Source organism: Bubalus bubalis, chromosome 6 (genome assembly GCF_019923935.1).
Source record: "Bubalus bubalis isolate 160015118507 breed Murrah chromosome 6, NDDB_SH_1, whole genome shotgun sequence".
NCBI classification, from domain to species: domain Eukaryota; kingdom Metazoa; phylum Chordata; class Mammalia; order Artiodactyla; family Bovidae; genus Bubalus; species Bubalus bubalis.
In genome coordinates this window covers 82,670,558-82,683,205 of record NC_059162.1, presented here as the reverse complement: position 1 = coordinate 82,683,205, position 12,648 = coordinate 82,670,558, and the positions used below count along the sequence as shown (strand labels likewise).

The 12,648-nt window shown below is 36.3% G+C and overlaps 1 protein-coding gene across 6 annotated transcripts in view; it reads right to left on the bottom strand.

Moving 5' to 3' along the window:
* The window catches only part of DOCK7 (dedicator of cytokinesis 7), a 189,127-nt gene that overhangs the window by 80,895 nt on the left and 95,584 nt on the right, over positions 1-12,648 (bottom strand). For 5 of the 6 annotated variants that reach the window (XM_006055930.4, XM_006055931.4, XM_006055932.4 and 2 more), the window contains exons 17-21: positions 12,466-12,604; positions 11,445-11,546; positions 8,652-8,738; positions 3,647-3,878; positions 883-1,047 (exon numbers count right to left, since the gene is read on the bottom strand). In XM_006055930.4, the coding sequence (XP_006055992.2) occupies positions 883-1,047; positions 3,647-3,878; positions 8,652-8,738; positions 11,445-11,546; positions 12,466-12,604 (725 nt within the window). Of the gene's footprint in view, positions 1-882; positions 1,048-3,646; positions 3,879-8,651; positions 8,739-11,444; positions 11,547-12,465; positions 12,605-12,648 lie in introns of those variants that run through there. The other variant, XM_025288575.3, reaches the window with a different exon arrangement.

Here is a 12,648-nt window from a genome sequence, read left to right as displayed (position 1 = left end):
AATCACTTATATACTCAGAGACAAATTTAGAAATTAAGATAGGAAACAATGAACAAGATTACGAAAGTCAATCAGTTCTCTTTTTGCAATTAATAAAATGCACTATAACTTAGATTATTATTATATCTAGTTTTCTGAGTGAATGTCAGAATTTCTTGTCATCATTATTTATGTTAACACTGACAATAGCTGAAAAAGGGCACTTACCATTTTCACTAGTGATGAATGATGACTCTTACAGACAAATATGTGAACAGGTTGAAAAGTATGCACAATATAATCATTAACCAACTAACTAAACGACTAAAGGGCGATTCAAACACTCAGATATCCCCCTACCACCACTACCACCAATGTCATATAAAACACAAGCAAGTGACTACTTTGGGCTCTGGTATCCAGAAAGGCTATATTATTTTATTGACCGTGAAGAGACCAGAACTTTTCTAGAGGATCATCCTTTATATCACTGCAGGTTTCACAAGGTTATCAGGAAACTACTGAGCCACATAGTTCTTCTTTAATGTCCAATAACACTCTGAATGACAAATATAACATTCTATTTATCTTAACAGGAAATGAGAAATGCTTCCAGAAACAGAAGTTATTTTCAATGTTCATTTCCAAAAATTAATTCAACTAAGATCTCTCTAATTCAAATTAAAGGAAGCTGTACAAATAATGATGCTTTAAAATGTAACCTATTTATCCCTTTAACTCCGGTAGCTAGCATAGTCCATGGCACTCAGCAGGCATTCAACAAATGTTTGTTGTTGAATAAACGCATCACACTATGCACTTCAAGATTATTTCAGTCCTGCTTATAAACAATAAACACATAATCTATGCAAGATAGTTTCATAGTAAAAAAGAATAAAATACCTGGTGATGGGGAATTAGGGTAAGTATTTGGCAACCGAAAAACATAATAGATATATGATGCAAGAAGGCAGTTTCTGCCATGCTGGTCATGATTTCCTTCCAAGTTTTTGTGAAGCCGATTTATAATTGATGCCATAGCTTCAAATGATGCTTGACCTAGATTAACTTTTAAGAAGGAAGAAAATATTTTTTGCACTAACATTTTTAGACTGTAAGTTACAAAACATCAAAGCTTTACCTCCACTGTATACATTAAGTATAATGACTACACACATTAAGTGTTTAAGATGATATTTGACATTAATTTTATGGTATCTATTTATGATATCGTATTAACTGGGACAAAAATATTTCTCTCAACAAAATGAGAAAAATCTAATTTTACTAATTTTACAGGAAAATTACCTGGTTTTGCTTACTCCAAAAAAAAAAATCATCAAACAGCTACCCACCATTTTGTAAAATAATACAAAGTATATGATAAGAAAAAAACCTATCTTGTTAGGTTATCTTGTTAGAACCTTTGAGAAGTAACTTCTCATTTTAAAGATGACGCTGAGAAACTAAATATTAAGCACATTACTGTTGCTTAAAAATAAGCACATTACTTTTGCCTAAAAAATAAAAATTAACAATAAAAGTAGATTATGAAAATATTAACATGAATAGAGCTGATAAGCTACTTAACTGAAAACAGTATCTATAAAAGGATTAGAAGGACAAAAGGGTAGAAAACCAGGATGAGGTAAGACCACTGCACATTAAATGCCAAGCTAAGTAATACCTACTCAGCCATGCAAATCAGTATATAACAAGAAATTTGCAAAAACTGGAAAATTCTGATAGCACAGTGAATAAATGGATAACCTAAACAGCTATTCTGAACAACAGAGCCTCACATTTTATGATTTATTTCATCAAGACAGGAATTTATGAACAGATAATGAGGCCAATTAAGTTTTCCTAAAAGTGGAATAATCAGACAGAGTGGTCATTTAGGAAGATTAATCTATATATACTGTACTAGAAGAGAGACTGGAGACACAGAGAAACTAGAGAGACAGAGACTAGAGAGACAGAGAAACCTAAGCAGGCTTTAGAAATTCTATCTGTATTCCTGGTTGACTCCTTTTCCTTTTCCTTATCATAGCTATTTTGGAGGAGGGTATGGCAACTCATTCCAGTATTCTTGCCTGGAGAATCCTCATGGACAGAGGAGCCTGGAGGGCTACAGTCCACGGGGTCGCAAAGAGTCAGACAAGACTAAGCGACTAAGCACAGCACACTGTAGCTGCTACAAACCATCCTTCTCAAAACTAGGTCCACTTTAGTCCCTTCTCAGCAAATCTTGTTTTTATGTCATACTAGAAATTTATAAAGCATGAAAGTCCTGAAGTTCTTACTATAAATGTATTAGAATCTGAAACAATTTTTAGTTCCTTTCCAAAGGAAGCAGTGCTTGTCTCCTAAGTAAGAATGATCTATTCACCTTCATTTTTTACTTAAAAGCGTGCTTCACTAATTGAACCCTTGTGCACCTCTATACAGATTCTCAAAGCATATGACTCTTTGACCAAAATTATTCTTGCTAATTTCACCAGTGAACATTTCTTCAGAATAGTAAGAAAGAGTGGGACTTAGAGTCAGTTGCTTGGGTGTGAATCCTTGGGCAAATTTTTAAGCATATGCTCACCATTTTATTCATGAAATCATGAAATGTATACCTATATCTAGAGTTGTAAAGATTTCATACACCAATATAAATAAAGTATGCTGTGCTTAGTCACTCAGTCGTGCCCAACTCTTTGCGACCCCGTGTACTGTAGCCCGCCAGGCTCCTCTATCCATGGGGATTTTTCAGGCCCAAATACTGCAGTGAGTAGCTTTTCCCTTCTCCAGGGGAATTTTCCCAACCCAGAGATCGAACCCAGGTCTTCCACAATGCAGGCGGTTCTTTTACCAGCTGAGCCACAAGGGAAGCCCTTGTACACTATACATATAATTAGTCTCCTGGGGCTAATTATTTACCGGTCAGACTCTTACTCATTTTTAAATGCTCAACCTAAAATTTACCTCTACTCACAAGTCATCATAAAAACATCTCAAGAGGCTGAATACTCCTCTCCTTTGTGCCACCTCTTAATTCAAAACTTCTATAACAAGTTACCTGAAATTTCTTACAAGCTCAACTACTTTGCAGGATTTGGGGTGGACACTGTTAGCAAAAGTAAAAGAATAAATCTTGGGAAAAAGGCAGGAAACAAGAATAATTCTTTTTCCTTCCAGAACAAGTCACAAGAAAAAGAAGATAGAGATTTTGAGTTACTGAAGAAAATATCAGCTATAGTATATAGAGGATTGCAAATGAGTGAAAATATAGATTACAAATCCTGTACACGAATACAAATGATTTATCTGTTGCATGTTTTCTTAACTAGTCTATGAGATCCATAAAATCAAGAACCATGCCTTGGTCAGTGCCCATCAGTGTACAGTACATATTAAGTACTTAATAAATATTTGGTGAGTGAATAAATATTTGTTCTCATAATTTGAATAGAGGTGTATGGCACACTTTAAAGAAACAAAGAAAGTTATTATTTTCCAGCATTAGAAACAAGTAACAACCCCCCCACCCCCCGCCCCCACCCAAATCAAACACAGTCCTTACAGAGATAGCAAATAGGAATCATGGTACTATTTCTGTAAAAGTTAGAAATGTCAAATGGTAAATCTCATGACTCCCTAAACATAGGTAAATTACCTATTTGGCCAGCAATGACAGGAGGTCTAACAACTAAAAGTATCAGTTTATCAAGCAGGAGATGAAGAAATCGGACCACTGGTTCCAACTGAGATGAATTCAACGCTGAAATACTGCTCTTCAATTCATTTTCTAAATTGTTTTCCATGATTCGCATGTCTCCAATTCGGACTGGGAACATGTGTTCATCCAGAGCATTTACCAGAGCAAAAAACTTATCAAGATAAGGATCCTAAAACAAAGAAGGAACAGAGGCACTAAACAATCTTAGCTTTGTAAATACTCCTAACTATGGACCCCTGGTATCTCATATTAATTGATAACACAAAAGAGTACACATTAGTATATACATTGTTTCCAATTACACAGTATTCTATTCTCATCTGTCATTATAATGTAGCTGCTTCAAATAGTATTGATTACTCAAAAAAAAAATCTATTGATATCAGGATTTTTTTCCAGTTGTTGAGTCTGCCTTATTGTTATAGAGCTCAATTATTATGGCGGGTGTGTTAGTAACCTACCTGTGCCAATTATTAATTTATTACCTCTTAGCTCCATCCAACCCCTCCGCCCATCTTTTCCACATTTTGCAATCCTGGACCTAGACTCTTCAAACTACATTTGTCCTTTGTCACCTGGCTTGTGTTAGGCTCTGACAACAGAGGGTATGGGAAACAGTCTTGCCAGGCTTGAGGAGTTGGAAGCGAGTCTTCTTTTCCCTGTTTGCTTTCCTGATGGCAGCGAGCGGCCGCGCAAGCTATGGCTCGGAGGCGAGGGTGGTGGGCAGCAGGGGTGGCTCTCCAGTTGCACAGCAGGTCCCTCTATCCAGTCTCCTCCACAGCACAGCGCAGCAGGCGCGGTGTGACTGTGGCAGCGGCGTCCCTCTCCAGGGCTCTGTCTCTCATCCTTCAAATCTTCCTCTAGGTTTCCAAGTTCCTTCCTCCCTTATCACTCTGTAACTGCTCTCTGTTACAGATTCTCTTTTAACCCATTTATGCAGTGAGTCACCTTTAACCTAGTTAACATTTATTTACAGATTTTCTCCATTCCATTATTGGCAGTTTCCAAGTCCTGACTAATTCCTAACTGCTATTCTCTAACCTCTTTCTGCGCTGACAGAACCACAATCTTTATTTAAAGCAGAAATGTGCCTGCTCTTTGAGCTTTATTAGTATCTATTCGATGACCACATGCTATCATTTTGACCAATGAGATGTGAGAAAAAGTCTACTAAAACTCCAGGGAGACTTTTAGTTAGTTAACAATGAAAACAAACTTTAAGAAAAGGCACTAATGCTAAACAGCTTTACATTTATCATCTTCAGTTCAGTTCAGTCGCTCAGTCGTGTCCGACTCTGCGACCCCATGAACCGTAGCATGCCACGCCTCCCTGTCCATCACCAACTCCCGGAGTTCACCCAGACTCAAGTCCATCGAGTAAGTGATGCCATCCAGCCATCTCATCCTCTGTCGTCCCCTTCTCCTCCTGCCCCCAATCCCTCCCAACATCAGAGTCTTTTCCAAAGAGTCAACTCTTCGCATGAGGTGGCCAAAGTACTGGAGTTTCAGCTTTAGCATCATTCCTTCCAAAGAAATCCCAGGGCTGATCTCCTTCAGAATGGACTGGTTGGATCTCCTTGCAGTCCAAGGGACTCTCAAGAGTCTTCTCCAACACCACACTTCAAAAGCATCAATTCTTCGGCGCTCAGCCTTCTTCACAGTCCAACTCTCACATCCATACATGACCACAGGAAAAACCATAGCTTTGACTAGACGGACCTTTGTTGGCAAAGTAATGTCTCTGCTTTTGACTATGCTATCTAAGTTGGTCATAACTTTTCTTCCAAGGAGTAAGCGTCTTTTAATTTCATGGCTGCAGTCACCATCTGCAGTGATTTTGGAGCCCCCAAAAATAAAGTCTGACACTGTTTCCACTGTTTCCCCATCTATTTCCCATGAAGTGATGGGACTGGATGCCATGATCTTCGTTTTGTGAATGTTGAGCTTTTAAGCCAACTTTTTCACTCTCTACCTTCACCTTCATCAAGAGGCTTTTTAGTTCCTCTTCACTTTCTGCCATAAGGGTGGTGTCATCTGCATATCTGAGGTTATTGATATTTCTCCCAGCAATCTTGATTCTAGCTTGTGTTTGTTCCAATACTGTTTTAATTTGATATGTTTTAAATGAATAAAAATAATTCTATTGAACTCTGTATATAAATTTTGGTCAATTTTAAAGAGATGCAAATGAAGTTACAAAACATCATAAAAAACACTTACTGTCTTCAATTGAGCCTTTTAAAAAAGATTATCATACATGATGCAATTATATTACATACCTATAAAATTTATAAACTTTTGAGTTTCAGTCATATCTGAGACTGTCAGGATGCTACACATTACACCCTCCCAGTCTATTCTTCCTCTACTTCTATACATTCAAAATCATCTATATGAAATATTTTGCCTGAAATCCTTCTTTGTTACATTAAAGAACAACACATGTATCTGCCTCCCTAAAAACAAAGTTGGAAGTAAAAGATACGTTACCAACACTAAAAAAAGAGAAAACTAACAATGATTATAGGATTCAAAGCAAAAATGAAAAAGAATGTGTTTGTACACTTAAAGATATCATGTGATACTAAAAATAACTTTATTACAAGAAGGAATGTGTTTCAACAGTATACTATAATGCCAACCTTCTCATTATCAGAAGAGTAAGTTCTATAGGAAACACAAAAACACACGACATATCTAGTAACAGAAAAGTAAAAACTCCATTGGAGCATTATTTTACTGGGATCTACCTATGGAAAGCTAAATAAAACATATATACTACCTTTTTTGCTGTTGTTTTAAAATATAATATAGAGACACTCGGTCTTCTTACTTTTCTCTATCTCACTGTGCAGAGAAGAGTTAACATAGCAAGCTTAAGACTGCTATCATTTCAAAGGCCTGATTTTAAGGTTGGCCCTTGGCTGGTATCAGGAAGTTGGATATTAGGAGGGTTTCCACTGACAGGCGAATGCTCACTACACCGAAATTGTTTGTGAAAGCAATATAGTTTACGCTTAATACTTACTTTCGTTCTATGAATCTAGCATCTTGGTATGTGTTAGGCAGTGGGTGTCTACGAGACAAGCCTATGGTAAAAACTCTGGGAACTGAGCTTCCCTGGTAGACATTTCACATATGCTGTTCCCACTTGCCCTGTGTGACTCCACTAGGAGAAAACTCTTGAAAGCCTGTGTCCTATTTCCTCCAGACTGAACCTCTTTCCCCTTATCTGATTTTGCTTTATGTCTTTCACTAAAATAAATCATAGCTGTGACTATATTCTCCACTGAGTCCTGTGAGTTCTGCTAGAAAATCACAGAAGTTGAAGGTAGCCTTGGAAACCTCCGCGTACCCTTTCAAGTTGGAGAACCCACATATTCTATTTTAAACATCCACCTCTTCTCACTCTACATTTTCTCCCTGGAAAATCATATTCACTAGCACAGTTTCAGCTATCACATTTATTCTGTTACTTCCCAATCCTAAATTCATTCATCACAAGTGCCTACAGGACATCTTTATCTGAAATGCACAGGCACTTCAAACTCAAAATTAAACTCCTTATGGTCCCATAATTTCACCTCCTTGGTATGCTCCTAAATTTACTTCTCTCGTGTTTACTTTTAAGTTAGAAATCACCATCCTAAATTCTGTGGCATTTAAGGTTGTTCATAATATTTTATCAGCTTAGTCTTCTATGTTCATGTATCATGATTTTCTATGCACTTAAAATTGCATTCACAACAGATTACCTGCCCTTGCTTTATTTGTTTATTTTTGGCTGCACTGGGTCTTCACTGCTGTGTACACACTTTCTCTAGTTTTGGCGAGAGGGGGCTGCTCTTTGTTCGGGTGCACCGGCTTCTCATTGCAGTGGCTTCTCTTGCTGCACAGCCAGGCTCTGGGTGCACGGGCTTCAGTAGTTGTGGCACACCAGCTTAGCTGGCATGTGGAATCTTCCTGCCAGGGAAGACTGTGTCCCCTGCGCTGGCAGGGAAGATTCTTATCCACTGAGCCACCAGGGAAGTCCTGCACTTGCTTTTCATCAACTGCACTGTCTACCTTCTCTTCTATATATGATAAATATCTACTCACCAATGCAGTAACTCAGTTTCCAGCAAAACTGACAACTCTCTGTACTTGAAAAAATTTAGTTCATATATCTAACATAATACTAGCTTTCTTGTATTATGACTATTTTCGCATTTCCTTCTATTTCACTGTAAAGTCCTTGAAAGGAAGGCTCACTCTTTCACAGGTAACAACATCCCTGACCACATGGAGCTTACAATATAATGGGAGAAAGAACATAAACAAAGGATATGAATGAATATATATGCACATGGAGAGAGAGAGAGAAAGAGTGAGACAAAGCAAAAGTCAAGAGCATGCAAGTGAAAATAACAAGCAGTAATGAGTGCAGTGTAAGACAATCCAGAGTGATGGAGCTGCTATGTTTAAAAGTTACATGCAAAGGCTTCTCTTTATAAAGAGAAGTCAAATGAATGTCAGAGGAAAAGCGTTCCAGTTACAGAATGAGTAAATACAAAGGCTTTCAGAAGACCTTCGCACATTCCAGAGATATAGAGAAAAATATGGAGACCCCCAAGGACCTTTTCCATTTGAAGTATCTAAGTTTATGAGAAATAAAATGAGCTGGAAAATCATTTTTCAACTCTAATTATCCTGCTATGTTCTAGAAACTTGGGGGAAAAAAATCACTTAATTGTTCAAAATGAAGTCAATAACATTCTGAAAAGGAAAATATTTGCTTCTGCTGACATTAAATGATATTTTGTTGATTCCTTTAAAAAGTTACTTCTAAACCTATACGTTTTAAACTGATACATAGTTTCAAATGTCATAACAGAAAAAACTGATTTAAGTTTAATTCATTTACGTGAAATGTGATTGTAAAAATTATTAAAAAACCACTTACTTGTGTATGGATAGATGAAACAGCAACAACTTCAACATTAAAAACACCTTTGTGATTATCTACCCATTTCATGCCAGGTAGGGGAACCTATAAGACATTGAATACAATGATCACAGATGCTTAAGTTGATTATGAATGCTGAAACAACTACGAATTATGAAACAAAAATTACAATATCTCAATAAGAAAAAACACTATGGAAATATATTTTATGCACCACAAACAAATGTAAAACTTATATTTTGTTCTTATTACAAAATCAATGTTTCCTACAAAAGAAATAAAAGGCTCAAGGAGCAAAAGGCAGAAAATATGCCTTGAAAATTCTAGCTTCCTAGAAACATATCCCTTTATATCATTCCAAATCTTCCCTACACATATATATTTTTATATACACCCTCACATAGGTGGTACCAAACATATTATTTTGAAACCTGCTTTTCACCTATCACATTGTGAATCTCTTTTAATGGCAATAAATTCACAACTATAATATCGTATTGGTTTATAATAGCCTATTTTCTTTATATTAAAAACTCCTATGTTTTAATTTGGCTTTAAAATATTCATAAGCAAAGGAAGTCTGTTGTTTTAAGGATTAGGAAACATTTTTTTTCTGACATAAATTGCTTGGAGTGTTAAAATCAGATCACAAAAAAAGATGTACTGTCTTTTAAAAGACAGTACATCAGTTCTCTCTATTCTTCCTGATAAGTACAGCTAAAAAGCCAGAACATGATACTTGAAAAAAGAAACATAGAGACTGAAAGGGGAGAGAAGGAGGTAGATGTGCTAGGGACCTCAGGATCAAAGGAACTATAAGGCAGTGTTTCCTGAGTTTTATTTTTCTCTCATGTATCCTGGACTAGTTTGCTAGAGAAGCTGGTAACCCAGAAATGCTAAAAGGAAAAGACAAAAAGTCTGCTCCCTCTAGCCAAACCCAACAATTGCCCTAATCTGGCCAAAGCCAAGAAAACAAACCGCAGCCCCATTCCACCTCCATGTCTGACTCTTTGCAACGCTATGGACTACAATCCAACAGTCTCCTTTGTCCATGGGAGTCTCCAAGCAAGAATACTAGAGTGGGTTGCCATGCCCGCTTCCAGGGGATCTTTCTGACCCAAGGATCGAACCCACATCTTTTATGTCTCCTGTATTGGCAAGTGGGTTCTTTACCACTAGCACCACCTGGGAAGCCCCATGCACCGTGGGGAGTATGAATCTTTACCTCCCCCTGGCAACAGGACTTCTCATTACTGCTAAAACACAGACTAACACAAGCTCTAGAGTCGCAGCATAATACTCAAAATGTTTAGGATATAACAGAAAATCACACATCATATCAAGAACCAGGACAATTTCTACTTAAATGAGAAAAGTCAATCAACAGACATCAATAGTCAGATGACACAGATACTAGACAGATCTGACAGGAGTTTAAAGCAGCCAGCAGGGAAAAAAAGGCTACACAAACAATTACAAACATCCTTGAAACAAATGAAAAAAACAGAATGTCTCAACAACAACAAAATAGGCAGATAGGCTTTCTTTCCCATGGTTTCTTATTTTTATTATATGAAGAAAATAAAACCAAATAGAGTCAGTTTTCTATTACAATTCAACACTAAAATTAGTGTTGGTAATTAATGTAGGTAAGAAATGTGGTATCTTTACTGAGGTAAATAATGAAGTCTTTGAAACTTTTTTAAAAAAAAAGCTGGTGGAGTATATCATAACTACTCAATGCAGGAAATGGCACTAGCTCTTACAATGCAAAATACTCATTTTCAGCTTTAAAAAATAGGACACCCAAGTAAACAGTGAGCACATACTTCTTTAAAAACAATCTGCAGCATAAATATCATTTGGGCACTTGTAAGAAATGTAAATAATCAAACCCCAGCCCAGACCTTACAAATCAGAAACTCTAGGGCTAAGGTTGAACCACTGGTAATACTACAAATACTCCAGGTGATTTTGATGCATGCTAAAGTAATAACTACTCTCATAAAATATTCTACCAAGTAGTGTGGTGGCAACAGGAATACCATAATAGTAGCAGACACTTCTTTAGTACACTTTATGTGCCTGGCATTATTCTAAGTTCTATGTACTACTAATCATTCAGTCATCAACACAATCCTTTTTGTAGGCATTACTTATTTTCCTCAATTTACAGATGAGAGAATTCAGGCAGAGAGAGTCTTAAGTCAGGTTGCCATAACAAAATACCATATACTCGTTGACTTAAGTAACAGAAATTTCAGCCTGAACACTAGAAATCCAAGATCAAGGTGCTACCATGGTCAGTTTCTGGTGAGAACCCCTTCCTAGCTTGCAGATGACCACCTCTCACTGTCTCCTCACACAGCTCAGAGAGAGTAAGCTCTCTAGTGTCTCTTCTTACAGAGTACTAACCAGGCATGAGGCCCCACCCTCATGACCTCATCTAACCTAATTACCTCCCAAAGGCCCCATCTCCAAAAGCTGTCACACTGGGGGCTAGGACTTCAACAATTTAGCAGAGTAAGAAACTTACCTGAGATCACACAAGTGAGCAGTGAAATCTTGGAAACCATACTACACTGCCTTTCAAAGGTGTATGAGATTAGAAAAAAAAAAATCAACAACATATAAATGCTTCAAAGTATTCTATAGAGTAATTTTAATTATAGGAGAAATAATAGTACTTCACTATATACATACTTAGAGATAGAAGTTTGAGAAAACTACCTTTGTAATGAAAAACTCATTTCACTGAACCTGGAGAATTTCAACATGAGAGATACTGACCTCAGGAGACAGTACGGAATAAGCCTGTGGTGGTTTTTCCAGTGAGACTGGTAGGCAAAACTGCCCAGTCTTCAATCGTCCATTCTGAAGCATTGGTATCCACTTTTAAATAAAAAAGAAATAACATTAATTTAAATGTTTGTTATTAATATTACTTCAAAAATCTGTTTCAAGAACTTGCTATAAGCCAAATTTGTCTCACATCACAAATAACAAGGGATTTAGTTAGGTAATAATAATAATTAGGCCTTTATAATTCATCTAAAGAAGTTTCCCCATGGCTTGAGAAGGATCCCCAAGCCATTATTACTAACTATGCAATATTTAAATCTATAGCAGTTCCTTATTAGGCAAAGGAAAGTTGGCAGTAGAAAAAGGCCATAAGGTGAATCAATTTTAAACTGGGGTAATGTGCCAATGTAAATAGGGAAAGAGATTTGATTAGACATAAATGTTGAAAATAAAACTAGAGTATGACAAACTTATTTTCTAACATTTAGCAAAATTCATGTCATAAACTGAAGACAAAAAATATGAATCAAATGTTAGTTTTTCTCTTTTGGGTGAAGGCATGCCTTTCTGACAAAACTGTGATTAGCACAGTATGATGTATTCATTTTAGGTTTATAATTCAAAAGCAATGATTTTCAAAAAATACTCAAGGGTTTTAATTGCTTTAACTAAGGCAATTGAAAGGGGTTTTAATTACAGAGGTCTCTTTTAGTTATGTTACATTCAAACCATTTTCTTCTGAAGAACACTTAAAACTATTATATTTACACAGTAATGTTGGATAAATATACAATAATCAGGACCAACACCTAAGTGTTTAAACATGTTAGTTAATTAATGACATTAGTTAACCATATTAACAAGCATTTTCTTGTTACAATGACCCTTCCTAACCAATGTGGAGAATCAGATATGGAATCCTCAAATAATAATGGACACAAAGTATATCTTAAATATTGTAATTATTTTTATGATCAAAGAGGTAAATATTTAACAAAAATATACTTACTGTGTATCCAACAGGAGTTTCAAGAGGAGTATTTTGTTTTTGTTGACAACTAACATGATAAAAAGTAAAAAGCAAGTGATGATGGTCAGTTAAAGTAGCAGGGAGTTTAACCTTGATTTCTTCATGAAAATCAGGAGACCTTCATACAAAAAAAAAGAACAAAACAGATCAATAATCAATAAT